This window comes from Medicago sativa, chromosome 7 (genome assembly GCF_051527215.1).
Source record: "Medicago sativa cultivar Bolivia chromosome 7, Bolivia_mono, whole genome shotgun sequence".
Taxonomy (NCBI): Eukaryota; Viridiplantae; Streptophyta; class Magnoliopsida; order Fabales; family Fabaceae; genus Medicago; species Medicago sativa.
This window is the reverse complement of record NC_140755.1, coordinates 84,463,180-84,479,257: the sequence shown is the minus strand read 5'-3', so window position 1 is coordinate 84,479,257 and position 16,078 is coordinate 84,463,180. Positions and strand designations below refer to the sequence as shown.

The 16,078-nt window shown below is 31.0% G+C and overlaps 2 protein-coding genes across 3 annotated transcripts; one reads left to right on the top strand and one right to left on the bottom strand.

The window, feature by feature from the left end:
* The first annotated feature begins 1,395 nt into the window (after positions 1–1,395).
* LOC146909470 (ELMO/CED-12 family protein) lies at positions 1,396–6,859 on the top strand. Of its 2 annotated transcripts, none has more exons than XM_085726576.1 (10): positions 1,396–1,505; positions 1,969–2,111; positions 2,209–2,311; positions 3,322–3,434; positions 4,151–4,219; positions 4,919–5,034; positions 5,485–5,539; positions 5,658–5,778; positions 6,314–6,456; positions 6,558–6,859. In XM_085726576.1, the coding sequence occupies exons 2-10, from the start codon at positions 1,974–1,976 to the stop codon at positions 6,654–6,656; spliced, it is 957 nt and encodes a 318-aa protein (XP_085582702.1). In that variant the 5' UTR covers positions 1,396–1,505; positions 1,969–1,973; the 3' UTR covers positions 6,657–6,859. The 2 variants fall into 2 exon arrangements, with proteins under 2 accessions (XP_085582702.1, XP_085582701.1); XM_085726575.1 differs by having other exon boundaries at positions 1,944–2,111.
* A 226-nt stretch (positions 6,860–7,085) lies between these two features.
* Positions 7,086–13,518, bottom strand: LOC146909469 (protein DETOXIFICATION 21-like). The gene is made up of 8 exons (XM_085726574.1): positions 13,110–13,518; positions 10,899–11,440; positions 10,169–10,255; positions 9,935–9,991; positions 7,981–8,219; positions 7,762–7,880; positions 7,585–7,671; positions 7,086–7,300 (listed from the first exon to the last, which is right to left on the bottom strand). Exons 1-8 carry the CDS (start codon positions 13,356–13,358, stop codon positions 7,223–7,225), a joined length of 1,458 nt encoding a protein of 485 aa, XP_085582700.1. The 5' UTR covers positions 13,359–13,518; the 3' UTR covers positions 7,086–7,222.
* Between the last annotated feature and the right edge of the window lie 2,560 nt (positions 13,519–16,078).

Genomic DNA, 16,078 nt, shown 5'->3' with positions numbered 1-16,078 from the left:
TCACTAATATAAACAAAAATTCACTTTTTAGATACATTCAATTAATGATGTATGTGACATATAATAAAGACTACATACATCATTAATTGAATGTATCATTTTTGCTTATATTAGTGACCGGAGGGTGTATATACTTATGTTTATAATTCTTCAAGATACTATCTTTTAGCAAATCAAACACAACTTAAATGTTTTTGTTTGACATAAATATTATACTTGAACGGCGAATTTGGTAAGAGTATTGAGGCAATATATCATATTCAATGAATGAAAAAGTCTGGTTGTATTTTATATGTCATATTCATTGAATCAAAAGAGTTTGTTTGGTTGATTGGTTGTCTTAATTCAATAATGCTTCATGACTCAATTGGTTGTTTATCAATTTGCCGATGAATAACGATATTTCACCTATAAATCATCCCTTTCGTATGGCCTAAGGTTAGAAAAGATAAAAAAATTGGTAGAAAGCTTCGTACGTATGTTGGTATTGGATTCATTTTTTAGGTACAATGTTGGTATTGTATTCTAATGGCACTAAAATCTTGTTGAGGACCAAATAATGGCACTAAGTCTTATATTAGCGTTCCTTCAGTATATATGTCTTCCTTAACTTTTTTTCTAAGCAACGTCTATCTTAACTTTGATGAACCATTAAAATTCAATTCACATAAATTATACACATTTCTTGTTAACGTAGTTGTGTATCTTTATTCGTAAAAAAACATAAAAATAAAAATTTTTTTATAAAAAAAATTAAGATCAAAATTTATAGGTTTAAATGTGTTATTGGTCTCTGCACTTTCATCATATTTTGGCATTGGTCCCTGCACTTTTTTTTGTTTGGCATTGGTCCCTGCACTTTCATCAGATTTTGGCATTGGTCCCTGCACTTTTTCTTTATATTTAACACTTCTTTGAAAGTAATTTTTTGCTAGTTGTCAGAAGCTAAAATATGGACCCGCAGCTCAATTATAAACCATTGCATTCCAGTTTCCATTTCTTTTTTTCTTAATAAATTCCAATTTCCATTTCTTGTTCTCGATATATACAATTTTTTTTATAATTATGTTCCTTTTTTAAAAAAATTATTGATAATTATGTTCTATAAATTACATTTAGACAGTTGGAAATCAGTTTTTTTGGGTTGAACAGTTGGAAAGTAGTTTATTAATAAACAAGTGACACTAAATTAGAGTAAAAAAAAAAGCCCCAATTTGACTATACTAAAAATTCCATAAAATCAAAAATTAGAACATTTAAATCAATTTTCGTCAAAATGGAATCATAATTAACGTTGTCCCACAGCACACGTTTGAGCTGTTTTTTTTTGTAACGCAACACAAACACGTCACCTTTCATTTATTTATTTTAACTTTTTTATTTTCCTTATGAAGCACGAAAAGTGTAACATTTTCTTTCAACTTCATTTTTATTTTATAAAACCCTAATTTTTGTTTGTTACTTCGAATTTTCCAAAGAGATTCGTTTCACTCGTTGAAATTCAGGTATTATTAACAACCCTTTGTTTTTCTTGATTTGAATTTCGGTTTATTCGGTTTGGTTTCAGTTGAGAGGTGAAAATGGGGTTAAATTTGTCAACTTTAGGGTTTATGTGATTTTAATTTGACCCTTTTGAAAAATTCAGTTATTTTGATTCATATATTGTGTTGTTATTCAATTTATTGAGTAATTGAACAGGACCCTTTTGAAATTCAGTTAGTTTGATTCACATATTGTTGATTTGAGTAACCCTATGGTTTGGTGTTTATCAAAATCTGAAAATGGTGCTTTGTTATGTTGAGCTATGAAAAAAAAAATATTAAAGTGTTAGCTGGAGTGATGAATGAAAAGAATGGATTTTTTTTTTTTAAGAGATCGATGATGATGTTCTTGAACTTGATGGTTATGGGATCTTAGAAATTTTATTTTTTTGACTTGTATAGGCTGACCTATAGTAAAGATTTATAGTATTAATGTCTTCAAAAACATTGAGGAGAAGACTCCATCACGGGGATGTCGATGGAAAACGGCAGGAACATTTGGATACTTCTGGATTAGATTCATTGAATGAACCGTTGCTGGGAGGTGATGATTATATTGAGAGTAAGAAGGTGAGAAATTGTCGTTATTTTGTATTTGGAGGGTTAAGTTTATTTGTTTTTATCTGATTTTACATTTTATAATGTTATGTTTTTCTTTGTTATGAAGATATGTACGCTTGAAGATTTGTGGGATGATGAGAGAAAGAAGGCGCAAATTCATTGGACATTCTTATTTTCGAACCTCATTGCGCAATGGGCACAGTGGTTAGGTATGTTTACGATTGAGTTGGCTTGCTATAAATTTATGCTTGACAGTATTAATAATAATTGAGTAGTAAATTGTTTTGATTTTATTATCTAGTGAAAAACAATGTTAGATGGTTTCATAGTTCATACGTTCTATGCTTGGTTTTTGTGGACATATTTTCCGTTAGTAATAGTTATGGAGCGAATAAAATCCTATTCCAATGGATTTGCCACTCTTGCAAACAAGGAAAGTTGATGATCTTTCTTTCCCTATGAATCTGAAGTCTTATGTTTAGAGTGGCGGCTAAAAGAATCATTCTTAGGATTGGTATGATCAAGCACGTCTTTTGGAGCTTGGGAGTATTAGTGGAGTGAATTGATGGAGGAGGGTGATTGAAAATTGGCACTGAACTTAATGAGGGTGCAATCACAAGGTGGTTGGTGTAGTATTAGTGTACTACATATTAGGGTTGAATCTCACTAAGGCTTAAGCAGAGAGAAATAAATTTAAGCTACGTTTATCAGTATCTTACGATGCATGCGATTTGCATCTCAATAGTCAACTCAAAAATCAATACGAATTGCTGCATATATCAATTTTGAATATGAATCACAGCGCAAGTCTCGATTCATTTTGAGAATGAATCACAACTTGCCCTAAATTTTGTATAGCCAGCCACAATTTTTTTGTCATTTTGATTTAATAACTAATCATGAATTATTTTGAAATTCGTATATGTATCTTACGATTCTTGACAAGATTTGATTCACGAATTCACGATTTGATGACCATGATTTTTATTCAATTCTTAAAGCCTCATTTATGTAGCTTGTGAAAAATCCGGGTCTTACGTATATATCTCTATTTTCTTCATTGTTGACTGGTGTGCAAATAAGAAGAAAATGCAAATGGCATGCTTTTAGTGGTGATTATCTGATCTGTAATCAATCATTTTGTAAGAAGAAAATGCAAATGGCATGCTTTTAGTGGTGATTATCTGATCTGAAATCAAATTTTGTATTGCCTTTGCAGCAAACATTGTTCTAGGGTCTGGATCTCTTCTTAGTCGTCTTTTATCGCATTCTACTGCCGGTTTTTACTTGCAAAACAATAGGATGGTTCCTCCAACACTTAGCCCTGTGCAGGTATGTATAGAGATTTCTTATTTAAATTCTTATAAAGCTCGTTTTAGCCAAAATCAAGTAACCAATTTCAACTTTAAGTTTAACCCTATCTGAAAATACAATTGATCTAAATTATGAATTTAGTAGACATTTCTGAGCATACCTATGAATTGAACTCCATCACACCCCGTAACTCAACCATCCTTTGTCTTTTGAAAATGATATGCTGCCAGGGATATTCTGATTTGTGATACTAAAAACACTTACTTGATAATGATAGGATATTACCACTGGATTTAGTTTGATATTGCCAGTTTCTCGAATACCTCACTGTATTGTGTTTTGGAAGGCATCAGTGGGTAACGGATATTTCTTTGGAGTTTGATGATATATATTTGGTTGCATTATTCTATATCCATAAAATTACTCGTTGTTTTCTTCCTTTTTAACTAAAGATCACGTGAGATTTTTAAAAATCCTGTGATATTTATAATCAAAAGAAGTAATCTGAACAATCAATTTTAAATTGTGGATGTAAATGAATGTTCTCATTTCTCATATCAAACAATAATTATCACGCAAAATATATTTATTAAAATCGAATTTGTTGAGATTTTGTTTCCTTTGCTGAACTTCTGTAGTCTCTTTTTGGAGTTGGTTTGCTAGTTTTAAATTCTCAATAATCTGCTACATGTGGTTATGTCATATTTATTCATATTTCTTTCTTTCTTTCTTAGGAAGAAAGACTGAGAAACTTAAAGCAACGGCTTGAAGTTCCCTTTGACGGTTCTAAAACAGATCACCAAGTATGTATTTAATGCATTTCTCCCTAATCACATTACCGACATTTGTCTTTATATATATATATATGGGTTATGTTACAAGCCACCCTTTGGTGGTGTCTTTTATCAAGTCACACCTTAAGGTGTGATTTTCACTTTTTAGTTATAACTTTGATAAAAGACACCTTCCTAAAAGTAAGTTGGTGTCTTTTCGCAAATGCTCATAGAGTAACTTGATAAAAGACACCTTCATAAAAGGTGTCTTCTATCATAACCCTATATATATATATATATATATATATATATATATATATATATATATATATATATATATATATATATATATATATATATATCCTGTATTCTGCCTGTTCAATTTCGCTGTCATTTTCATATGCACCTCTTGATACCATTTTGTTATAGTGATGCTCTACAATCTACGTACATGCTTGATAATTTTTTTTTTATTTTTTTTATTTTTAATATCTGAATTGTGGGTACGGGGTTGTCAATTTATAAATGGAATGTCCTTCCATGGATGAATTTAAAGGTGACCAATAAAATTGCTATACATGTCTATACAGTGCATATTATCTAATGTATCCATATCTTGCTTTTGAGCATCTATAATTTAATAATTGAAAATGAACATATATTCATTTTATTTTATTTTGATTATATGCTTACATTTTCAAATCTCTTTTATTTATTTCTTTGTTGCAGGACGCTCTTTTACAACTGTGGAAATTGGCTTATCCTGACCGAGAGCTTCCTCCACTTAAATCAGATTGTTGGAAGGAAATGGGATGGCAAGGTTCAGACCCATCAACAGATTTTAGGTGTGTTTAATTGTTTTACTTTAAGGAGATGGGGAGGGGCCTGAATATGGATAAGGTTTTATTCAGTTATAGGTTAGAGACTCAATACTGTAAGACCATTAAGTAAGGATTCATTGACTTAATAATGGGAGGTGACTCAAAATAGTCTGACCCTTATAGGTTTGACATACATCTACTTGTTTGATGGTTTGATTTTGGTTCTTTAGGGGTTGTTTTTGTTAGATTATATGAAAAATATGTTAAGATCCCACATGTACCATATATATGTCACAAGTATTCTTTAGAAATACTTGGCCAATCATCGCCTTTCTTGAGCTAGTTTTTGGGCTACCTGCATACTCTTTATAAAGACTGACTAAAAGTTTCATCAAACTTGGGAACTTTTTATGATGCCAACTCTGTTTTTTTGAAATTATGAAGGAGCTCATTTGATCTAACCATGGTTTGCAGGGGTGGAGGGTTTATATCATTAGAGAACCTCATCTTTTTTGCGCAGAAGTATCCAGTAAGTTTCTTCTACCGTATTTGCATTTGTATGTATATTCTACATACCATAATGTGCTTAGTAATTAAATGGTGTGTTTCTAATTAGCCTACCACATTTCTACTTGGCAATGCCATAGGTCTCATTCCAGCGATTATTGCACAAACAAGATGGAATCCGAGCAGAGTGGGAATATCCATTTGCAGTAGCTGGAATCAATATCTCATTTATGTTGGTGCAGATGCTGGATCTTCAATCAGGTAACATGAATTCTCTTGAGAAATTCAGTGGTTTTAATGATTATACATGTTGAGAGTCCCACATTGGATGAGATATGGTCTGAGAATGACTTTATAAGTGAAAAGCATCCTCTATCTCGTACGCTTGTTTTGTTACGATGAGCTGGATCCAATCTAAAAACATAATAACGCCCGAGTGAAAATAATGGTTGAAATCAAGTTGGTTGAGTCGTGTAGTATTTAAACAGATATCATGAATTCTTGTCTTATCATGCCACATTCATTTATTATGTTTGGATTTCCATTGCAAAGTACAATCGAGTCTGAAAGCCTGTTTGCCTCAAGGGAACTGTATAGATAGTTTGGGTTCAAACACATGTTTTCAGTTTTCAACTGTGACCAACCAAACCTTATCTAACTAGGTGGAGAACTAGAACCTAAGATACATTTAATATTTCTGTAGCGGTTTCTTCCTTATTTTCAGCAAGTGTTGATATTTTGTAAATACTCCTCATTTTTCATGTAAAATCATCTGATGAACTGTTCCCCGTTGCAGTTGTTCCATCTTCTTCGTCGGGAATATGTTTTCTACGGCTGCTTGAGGAGGATGAAATGGCATTTGATGTTCTTTTTTGCATTGCTTTTCAAATGATGGATGCTCAGTGGCTAGCAAAGCGTGCTACATATATGGAATTTAACGTAATATATCATTAAACTGTGTTTGTTCATTGGTTAGTTAATTTATTAGCATTATTCTGTGATGGTATTCTCATGCTTTAAAATTTTGCTATTTTCTTTAGGATGTTTTGAAGTCAACAAGAATACAATTAGAGCGCGAGCTTGCTCTTGAAGACACCTCCAGTATAAAAGATATACCGGCTCACAACATGTTGAGATGATTAGTGCTCATTTTAGTGTAACATTGGTATCTTCCATTTTGTAGTTAGAAAATGTTACCTTAAGTGTATGTAAAGTATTCATCATTCTATCTCTGAATAGAAACATGTAAATCACAAGTGAAATGGGGGTTCCAAATATCAGAATAATCTTCTGTTGATTTCTATCACCCCTTTTATTTAAGCATTTGTTAGCATTCAGAAAATTGTTAAGAAAGTTTATGTTTTCAACAATTACAATTTTTCAAGTCAATCATATCAACTATCGACATCTTGTCTGAGAAATGCAAACGATAAATATAAATAGACAACCCTACCTCAAAGTTTGTACCACTTTCTTTACAGTTAATCAAACAAAGGCAGGTTAATTAGTGGGCTTCTTGCTCATCTGATAAATAAAGGCGCATAGTGTAGTTTTGGCTATTCAGAGTGTGTAACAAAACATGCTATTTCATTAATAATTTGATATGATAGTACACACAAAACATGATATATTGAATAACAAAACTTAAATTTCGAGATTCAACAATAACAACTGAAAATATCAATCAATCGCTTGGCTGTTGAAACTAATTATCTGATGCGACTGTTTCATGATCAGGGTCCACCTTAGACCACTTATTAATACGATTCCGAGCAATAGTTACCTGCACATGAAAACATAATTATTATTTTATGAATGTAATTCATATATAATTCAGTGTTTTTATGTTGTCAATCAATCATTATAACTACTTATAAAATTACATACATAATTGATTGTGATGTGAGAACCGTGTAAAACTTTTTAGACCGACCGTGCATGAAAATTAAATTCTTATTTTATAATAATAACTATAATATGCTTAAGATGGAATGGAATCCACTAACAAAGAAGCAATGTAATACACCAATAAAGCAAAAAAAAAAATGGCAATATTTGATTAAATACCTGTTTGTCCCAATCAGTTTTGTAGCTGATTATGAGTAGTATAATAGTTTGCATTAGTGTTCCAAACAACATACCAATCCATATACCCTACAGAAAGGAAGAAGATATATAGTAGTGTCTAATGGAAGAAAGAAGCAAACATAGAACTACAATTTGAAATGAGAAAATAGTACTCACCTTGACTTGCAAATGGTAAACTTTACCAAGAACAATCCCAACAGGAATACCTATGATGTAATAACAACCTAGGTTCACATATGCTACAATACTTTGCCACCCTGCTCCAATAGCAACTCCTGCATTTCCAAAATGTTAAATGTTAATTTCATGGTCTTACAGTTTCATACATTTTGCTAGACAAGTTCAAAGAGATGAAATGTTGAGAAGAATTAGTACCTGAGAGTACAGGTTGAACACTGTTTAGTAGTATAGAAACTGCTAATAGAGGTGACAAATCACCAACAGCTGAGGCCACGTCCTTGTTTGTGGTAAAAATATAAGCAAGTCTTTCTCTAAAAAATAAGAAAAATAAAAACAGAAGGAACCCAATTGTGAATGATGTAAGGACTATCATGTTCACTGCAAACTTTGCATCTTTGGCACTTCCTTTTCCAAGCTCATTTGCCACTCTAACACTGCAAATTAAGAAAGGCAAAAAGTTGGTTCTCCATAGTAAAAAACAACATAATTGTGTGGAATTCATAACTCAAATGATGATGAAAACAAGAATAAACCACCAATTTAATCGAACTTTTTATGATGCCAACTCTATGAGTAGTCCTTAAAATATATAAAATCCACCAATTTAGTCTCAACTATTAAGATACAGGAGTAACATGAAATATCTTCGTATACTTTATGGACTAAATTGATGGATTTCACATACATATGAGACTAATTATTTTTTATATACTTTAGCGAGTAGGAACTAAATTAGAGAAAGTGATACTTTAAGAACTAAATTAATCGTTTATTCCAAAAACAAACAATGACTACAACATTAGATACTAGACCAATGACCCGTGCTACCGCATGGGTCCAACCACGTAAAAGTTGATCTGAACAATAAAAATAATGTAACCATACATTGACAATAGAAGTTTTTTATCATACATAACAAAATGAAATGTAGCATACATAACAAAAAGGTTTGAACATTAACCATCAAGATAAATTACGAAAGACTTCGTGATAAACAACATTTGAGGTCGTATCTCTCTCTCCATCTCCATCAACGATTAGTATTTTCAAACCTTGTTTTGAAGTGACTCTGGAAATTGCAACGTACAACTGACCATGCGAAAATACAGGACTCGACAAATAAATACCAACATATTGTAGAAAAATGGTTCTATTAAAAGTAACTCTTATTAAATGCAATTACTACATATTTATTGGCGTCATAAAAACAATTAGTTCAAATTAAATGTATTCATCTAAGAAAGTTATTTTGTTAATATGATAATTGCAGTCATGAATGCATTCAATACACACTAATTGGCAGAGCAATTAGTACATACTGCATAAAAGAGTTTACGATTAGATCAAACATGTTGCATAAAAGAGTTTAAATGCATTCAATCCTGTTAATATTTTTTATTCGAACTCTTTTGGCAATTTGTACACTTTTTTTGTTGCAGGTATGATTTGTTAAATGAATACATAAAAATTTACGGAATCCGTTTAAATAGAAAAAAGTTTACGGAATATCATATCATACCTAACCAAATTATAGACAGCATAGAAAAAGTTTACTAATTCTATATGATAGCATAAAAAAAGTTTACGGAATCCTTTTAAATAGAAAAATGGACTATCTTATATATATTGCAGGTATTATTTTCTAAATGAATACATACGATTTGATTGGCATTAACTACGATTTTATTCACGAAATAAATACATACGATATGATTCCCTAAATAGAAAAGTTTACTAATCGTTGGGAGTTATGGTGATTTGATTGACATTAACTACGATTTTAATGGACATTATGACGCATCTGTATGAGATAGGAAATGAGTAGTTTGAAACATAGCCTTTGAATCAACGGCTGAGATTAAATTAGCAATGAATTCACATCAACGGCTGAGATCATATAAATGCTTAGGAGGGAAAAATAGGGAGTGATTAGGGCAAACATGATAGCTTGGCAACTCTAGCTTTATAATAAAGGATTAAAGAGTGAGAATGAAAGTCCCATAGGTACAACTTAGATGATAAAAGGTTGCAGGAATATTTCGACATGTTAGGGCATGGTTCTAACCCACAATTCCCCACTTCTCAACACTAAGAGTACAAGTTTTACTGCTACGCTCTTTAGGGTAAAAAAAGAGTAAGATGTCAATACCTTGCTGCAGCCATGAAACCAAGTGATATCATCATTTCCCATCCATTGATGTTGAGACTGTAAATAATTCAACTTTATCTTAAGCGACGTAAACAAAGGATATATCAAGTTAATCAAGCTATTTTGTTTAGAGTTGGTATATAATAATCAAGCTAATTAATACAACCAAAAACATAAAGTGGACAAACAATACATATATTGAAATAATGAAATGTGAACATGCAAAAGGATTACCATATGGATAGAGCATCAATTTGAATCTCTGCATTTTCCATGTTGCCTGTTAAAAGAATCAATACCGTGTTGTACCATAGCTCAAGACTGCAAAATGTTCAACGACTTAAAGTTAGGAAAACATTTAACTTTTTTTTTTTACTCAATATCTATGTTAATGAACATTTGTGTTTAAGAGTATGAATGAATTACTATGTAAATTGTATTGAATAGAGAAGTTGTTAGAATACACAATGCATTAACCCTTTGTAGTTATGATAACTAACTATGGTTACTTGACTGACAAGTAGACTCTATGATCAGGTTAATCTCTAAACTAACTAAATAATTCAATCTTATTCAACTAACTTCTAGCTCAGGTAACTCATCTCTAACAAACTTGTGCTAATCTATGGTATATACATCATAACAACTATGCACTGGACCAGTGAACCAACACATCCTCTATGGTGCGCAAGTAATTAACAACCTATAGTTTGAAATTATACAACCAGTAGTATTTGCTTCAAACCATTTAACTTAAATCTTAAGCCGGCAAGAGGTAAACATAGGATAAATGGTCAACCTCGTTACTGCCACGTTAGTAACATAACATAATGTATGAAACGGGTATCAATACACAAGTAACAGGACTTAAGAGACCTATATGAGTATATGGTACCGATGTTTTTCTTTTAAAACTAATCATGTATTTTGCCAAAAAGAAATATCTTAGAGAAGAAAAGCTCACCATAACATGAAACCTGAAGAAAGGGAAAGCTTGACAACAGGCCAAAGATCTTGTAAAGCTAAAAATGAGAAACCTTTCCAAGTATCAGAACACCAACCACATGTAATAAATATAAGTTGACCAATATTTGGAATCCATAAGGCCAAACTTATTGAAATCATTGCACCAACAATCCCAAGCTTGATTTTCATTGTTAAAAGCCAAGAGAGTAATACATGAACAGAAATTGAGAAAGCTGCCAAGTATGCAATAATAATGTTCCTGCTTTGTGACTGAAGGAATGTTTGGGTAGTGAATGAGGCAATAAAAGCAAACAAAATTGGAATTGACCAATAACCAATGGTTCCTGCTACTTGTGCTATGGTTTCATCTTGGCCTAGGATAATTAAAATTGGAGTTGTGAAGATGAATAGTGGAAGAAGAATGAGTGCAGTTAAAGATAAAACTATCCATGATCTTTGAAGATATACTCCCATCATTCCATATTCTTTTGCACCGTATGCTTGTCCACATAGTGTTGCCAATGCACTAGCCATTCCTAACTACAAATTATATCAATTTATAAAAGCCATTAGTATTGGACTTAGTTTGGAGATAGATGCACATGTATTTTTTGAATATTGTGGTAGTATAGGTTTCACATCCTTTTACCTTTTAAATCTACTTTAACTCATTACAATATTTGCTGCTGATGTTTTTCTTACAACATGTTTAAGATATCATTAAAATTATTCTAGTAAAACTAATACCATATTTCGAGTATAGTCAATAAAACTCAGTTAATTTGTTGGCAAAACAATAGAGTTTGTCGAAAGGTAAGTAAAGTCTAACCGAAGAATCCAGATTCTGTCGAACGATTCCTCTTAGTTAATCACTAGAGTTCAATGACTTGGTTGGTTGTCTTCTTAGTTTCTTTGAGGCAAAATTAAGACCTAATTTGAAATAATTTAAATTACATTTTCTTACTCTTAGAGAAGCTTGAACTATATTATTCTCTTATTTTATGTTTTCGGTTGTTTTTAGAGATATAAATACTTATACTAAAAATAAATACATACCACACACTAATTTTTTTTTTGATACAACACTCTAATTTTTTTCTAACATAAACAAATATATTAAATTATGATAAATTACTTTAAATGGTTACGTAAGTACAACTCAATTGTTAGTTGCAAGGAAGATTATATGCAGGGCGTGACTCCTGAGCTTGAACCCCAAATTCTCTATTTTTCCACACTTAAAATGTGTGAATTTAGTCACTAGACTTGTTCTCACTAAACAGGGAAGCAAAAGTCAACTCTTGAGTAGACAAATTAGCCAATTTTAACACTAATATTCATGGTCTAATTTAGTGCGATTTAATTAACAAATGTTTTTTGGTAATAAGATAAGTCTTCCTATTTATATATTTTTCTATCTCTGCTTTTGAATTTGGTCCATGCCCTATGCTTTTTTGTATTCTTCTTTTATGTTTTTATTAATAAACTTATGTCACATTCCTTCAAAAGAAATAAACTTATGTCACATTTTTGGTGATGTTTGAAGTACCAACATAGTTTGGATGTTATGCAGTGGTGCTTTTGCATACCTATTTATTTATTGTCTAAAACACTATACTAGTAAATAATTTCAAAAACTTTATCATCAATATAAATATTTGGGAAGATAGAAAGGAAATTTAAATACCCATATGATTATTTTTGAAACTTTGCCCAATTTTCTTATTCATTTCACAGTTAATATTATTAATAGCACAAATTCAAAACTCAAACCAAAACTATATGCTAACTGCTAAGATGCAAGTATATTCTCTATTTTTTTTTATTATTATTGGTACTATTTCTTTTCTATTAAGAATTAAGATGCATGTCCCGTGAGCATAGCTCAGTTGATAGGACAATGCATTATTATATGCAGGGGCCGGGGTTCGAACCTCGGACACCCCACTTATTCACCTTATGAGGTGAATTCTAGCCACTAGGCTACCTGCTACCTGACCCAAAAAAAAAAAAAGAATTAAGATGCATAGATCCAAATCTTCAACTTTTTTCCAAAAACAATTCCCTCAAAAAGAAACATGTTTTTTTTTTTTTCCCCTTTTATTTTAGATCCACTAGAATCATCACAAAAATATAAAAAAAAAAAAAAAAAAGATCCACTAGAATAATGTGAAAGAGAAAAAGTAGTAGTTGATAAAGATAAACATACCAGAATGCCATTGACGAATCTAACAAGAACAGTGAATACTAGAGAATATGCAGCAAGTTCAGTAGAACCAATATGACCAACAAATGATTGAGTGATAATTTGGACACCAAAAGATGAAAATCTTGTGAATATGGCTGGACCTGCAACCACCCACATTAGCTTGCTCTCTTTCCACATCTTCTTCACCAATGACAATTCTTCTTCTTCATCATCTAGCAACTTCTTCTTTGGATCATGATCTCCCTCCATATTGAATTTTCCTTCTTGTTTTATTTTTCAATAAACATGTAGCTTGATTGATTGATTATAATAAGAATGAGACTAAGCATAAGAAAATTTATGGTAAGATGTACGTATATATAACACGAGTCGTTATTCTTAGAACTTCAAGTAGAAAATGGTTGTTGTGACATTTAAAGCATTTCGTCGTATTTATCACATGCACGTTAATGTTTTCTCATTTTAGTTGTGATCGGATAAAGGTAGCAATTGCATGTATAAAACGGAAAGGTTAACATAAAAGAAAAGAAAGAAAGAAAAAAAACTACGTGGAGTGGAGCTAACATACAGTTTTGAAATCATATTCAATTAAAATTGGAATTTTTCTAATTACACCCCGTTTATTCTTAGGAACACCTCAAAATGACAAAATTACCTTTAAATAAAATTTAATTTTTAAATTAACCCAAAAAATTAACGCCCCTTCCTTCTTTCTTCTTTCAAAATTCAGAAAACGCCTATTCGAAAACCATACTTCTCAAAGCAAAATTTCTTCCCTTTGATGCAGATGACTTGATTCTACTGTAATTGAAACTGGGTGAAACGAATCCTAGACGAAAAAAAAGGACCTGCTTTAACGATAGAGAATACTTGATTCTACTCTAATTTAATCTTAAACTCAGTTTAAGTAGGTCATATAAACTTAGTTTAAGTAGGTTATTTTTTATTTTTTTTTGAGAAATAGTTTAAGTAGGTTATGTAAATTGAGTTTAAGTGTACATACTAAAAGTTAAATTTTGCTTTAAACTTTTCAACCTTGTTTAATGATTCTACATAATCTTATTTTAAGTATGTACATGTAAACTCAGTTTAAGTAGGTTATTTTAAGTTTACATGTACATACTTAAACTAAATTTAAGTTAATCTCAACTATGTTAATTAACGTTAACGTGTGCGTGCTGCACCATCAAATAATTATCGTTGTAGAGTTCATAATGTATCAACGTTGAGCAACAAGAAAAGAATAGAAAAACTCTAACATCATTGAAAGAAAAATAATTCACTTACTTATATGCAATAGAATATGAATGGAAGATGTTTTGATTCACTCTTTAATCTTTTATAGAAATTGATTGAACATCTATGATTGTTTGTGGGTGAAAGAGGGTGAAATTTGAGAGTAATAATGAATGAAATCAAGGTTTTAAAAAAATATATATAAAAAGTGCAATTTTGGTATTATTGTAAAATTTTAAATAAATTTGGGTGTAATAAGAAATACATCATGTGTGAGAAGAAAAAATGGTGAATACTAATTCGATGTTTTAGTAAGGTGATACCTGGATGACCGTACTTCCCAAAGCAAATAGCAATGTTGTATCAAAATAATTTGACTATTACTTTTCTCACTTTATGACATTCGCACGCGCCCTGTAAAATTTTCAAAAATGCTCATGGGTTTTCGGATTATAAAATCCGAAAACATCCGAACTGAGTTTGGATTTTATAATCCAAAATATGCTTATATATAATCAACAATTAGAATATTGATAAAAAAAACAATCAGAATATCTCTCATTTCAGCAGTTTTGAATTTTGCTTTTATAAACAACCAAAAAAACAAAGTAAAAAAATGATAAAAACATGTCAAATAAAACATAAAAATATCACCCAAAAATTCTAAAAATCAAATAAAACTAATACAAATTTTTTCGGATTTTTCTGAGAATATTAAAAAATTAAAAATAGTTCTAAACAATGGAATTTTGGATTTTGAGGGACGGAGTCTCGTAAAAAGTCTCTTCTAAGGAAGTCATGATCCTTGGATTTTTTTTTTTTAATGATTTTCTGGGAAAGTTTCAGAGTGATCTAATCAAGTAGCCCGAAAACCATATTGTTTACTAAGAACAGCTAACAATGACCTAAAACAGAAGGATGAAAGTGAGGAAGATTAATAGTGTCCTTAAACTGGTTATCCATGTTATATAATATGAACTATTTTTCCCCTAAAAAATGGTGTTTAGGGGGTGTTCGGATTCTATAATTCGAAAAAAGCAAGGAAAGTGTCCTATTTTTTTGTGATTTTCGGATTATAAAATATGAGTTGGTGACAAACTCATTTTTTTCACCCCCCATAACAAAGGAAAAACTCAATTCGGATTCTAAAATCCGAAAATCTGAAGGGCATTTTCTGAAGAAAAAAATAGGGCGCGCAAGAAATGAGTAAGGTGGAAAAAGTAATAGTCAAATAATTTTACCAAAGGATTATATAGAATATGTTTTGACCGGCTTTACTACTCACAAGGGGAGCTAAAAATGAAGATAAAATGAAGCTAAAAATTAATTTTATTCAGTTGGTAGGACGATGCATTATTATATGTAGGGGCCGGAGTTCGAACCCCAAACACCCCACTTATTCACCTTATAAGGTGAATTCTAGCCACTAGACTACCTGACAAAAAAAAAAAAAGATAATTAGAACAACTAACAATGACCTAAAATGACTACCCATGATAATTAGGAATATTAATATTGTCCTTAAAATGACTATCCATGTTACAAACATGTTCAAAATTTGTGTTAATACAGTTCAGATTATATAATCCTAACTGAGTTCGGATTATATAATCATAGCTGTTTTTTTCCCCTTGAAATAGGGTGTTTAGGGTGAAAAAATGAGTTTTTCACCAATTCGGATTTTACAATCCGAATTACACAATGACATTTTTGAAAAAAAAAACATAGGGCTC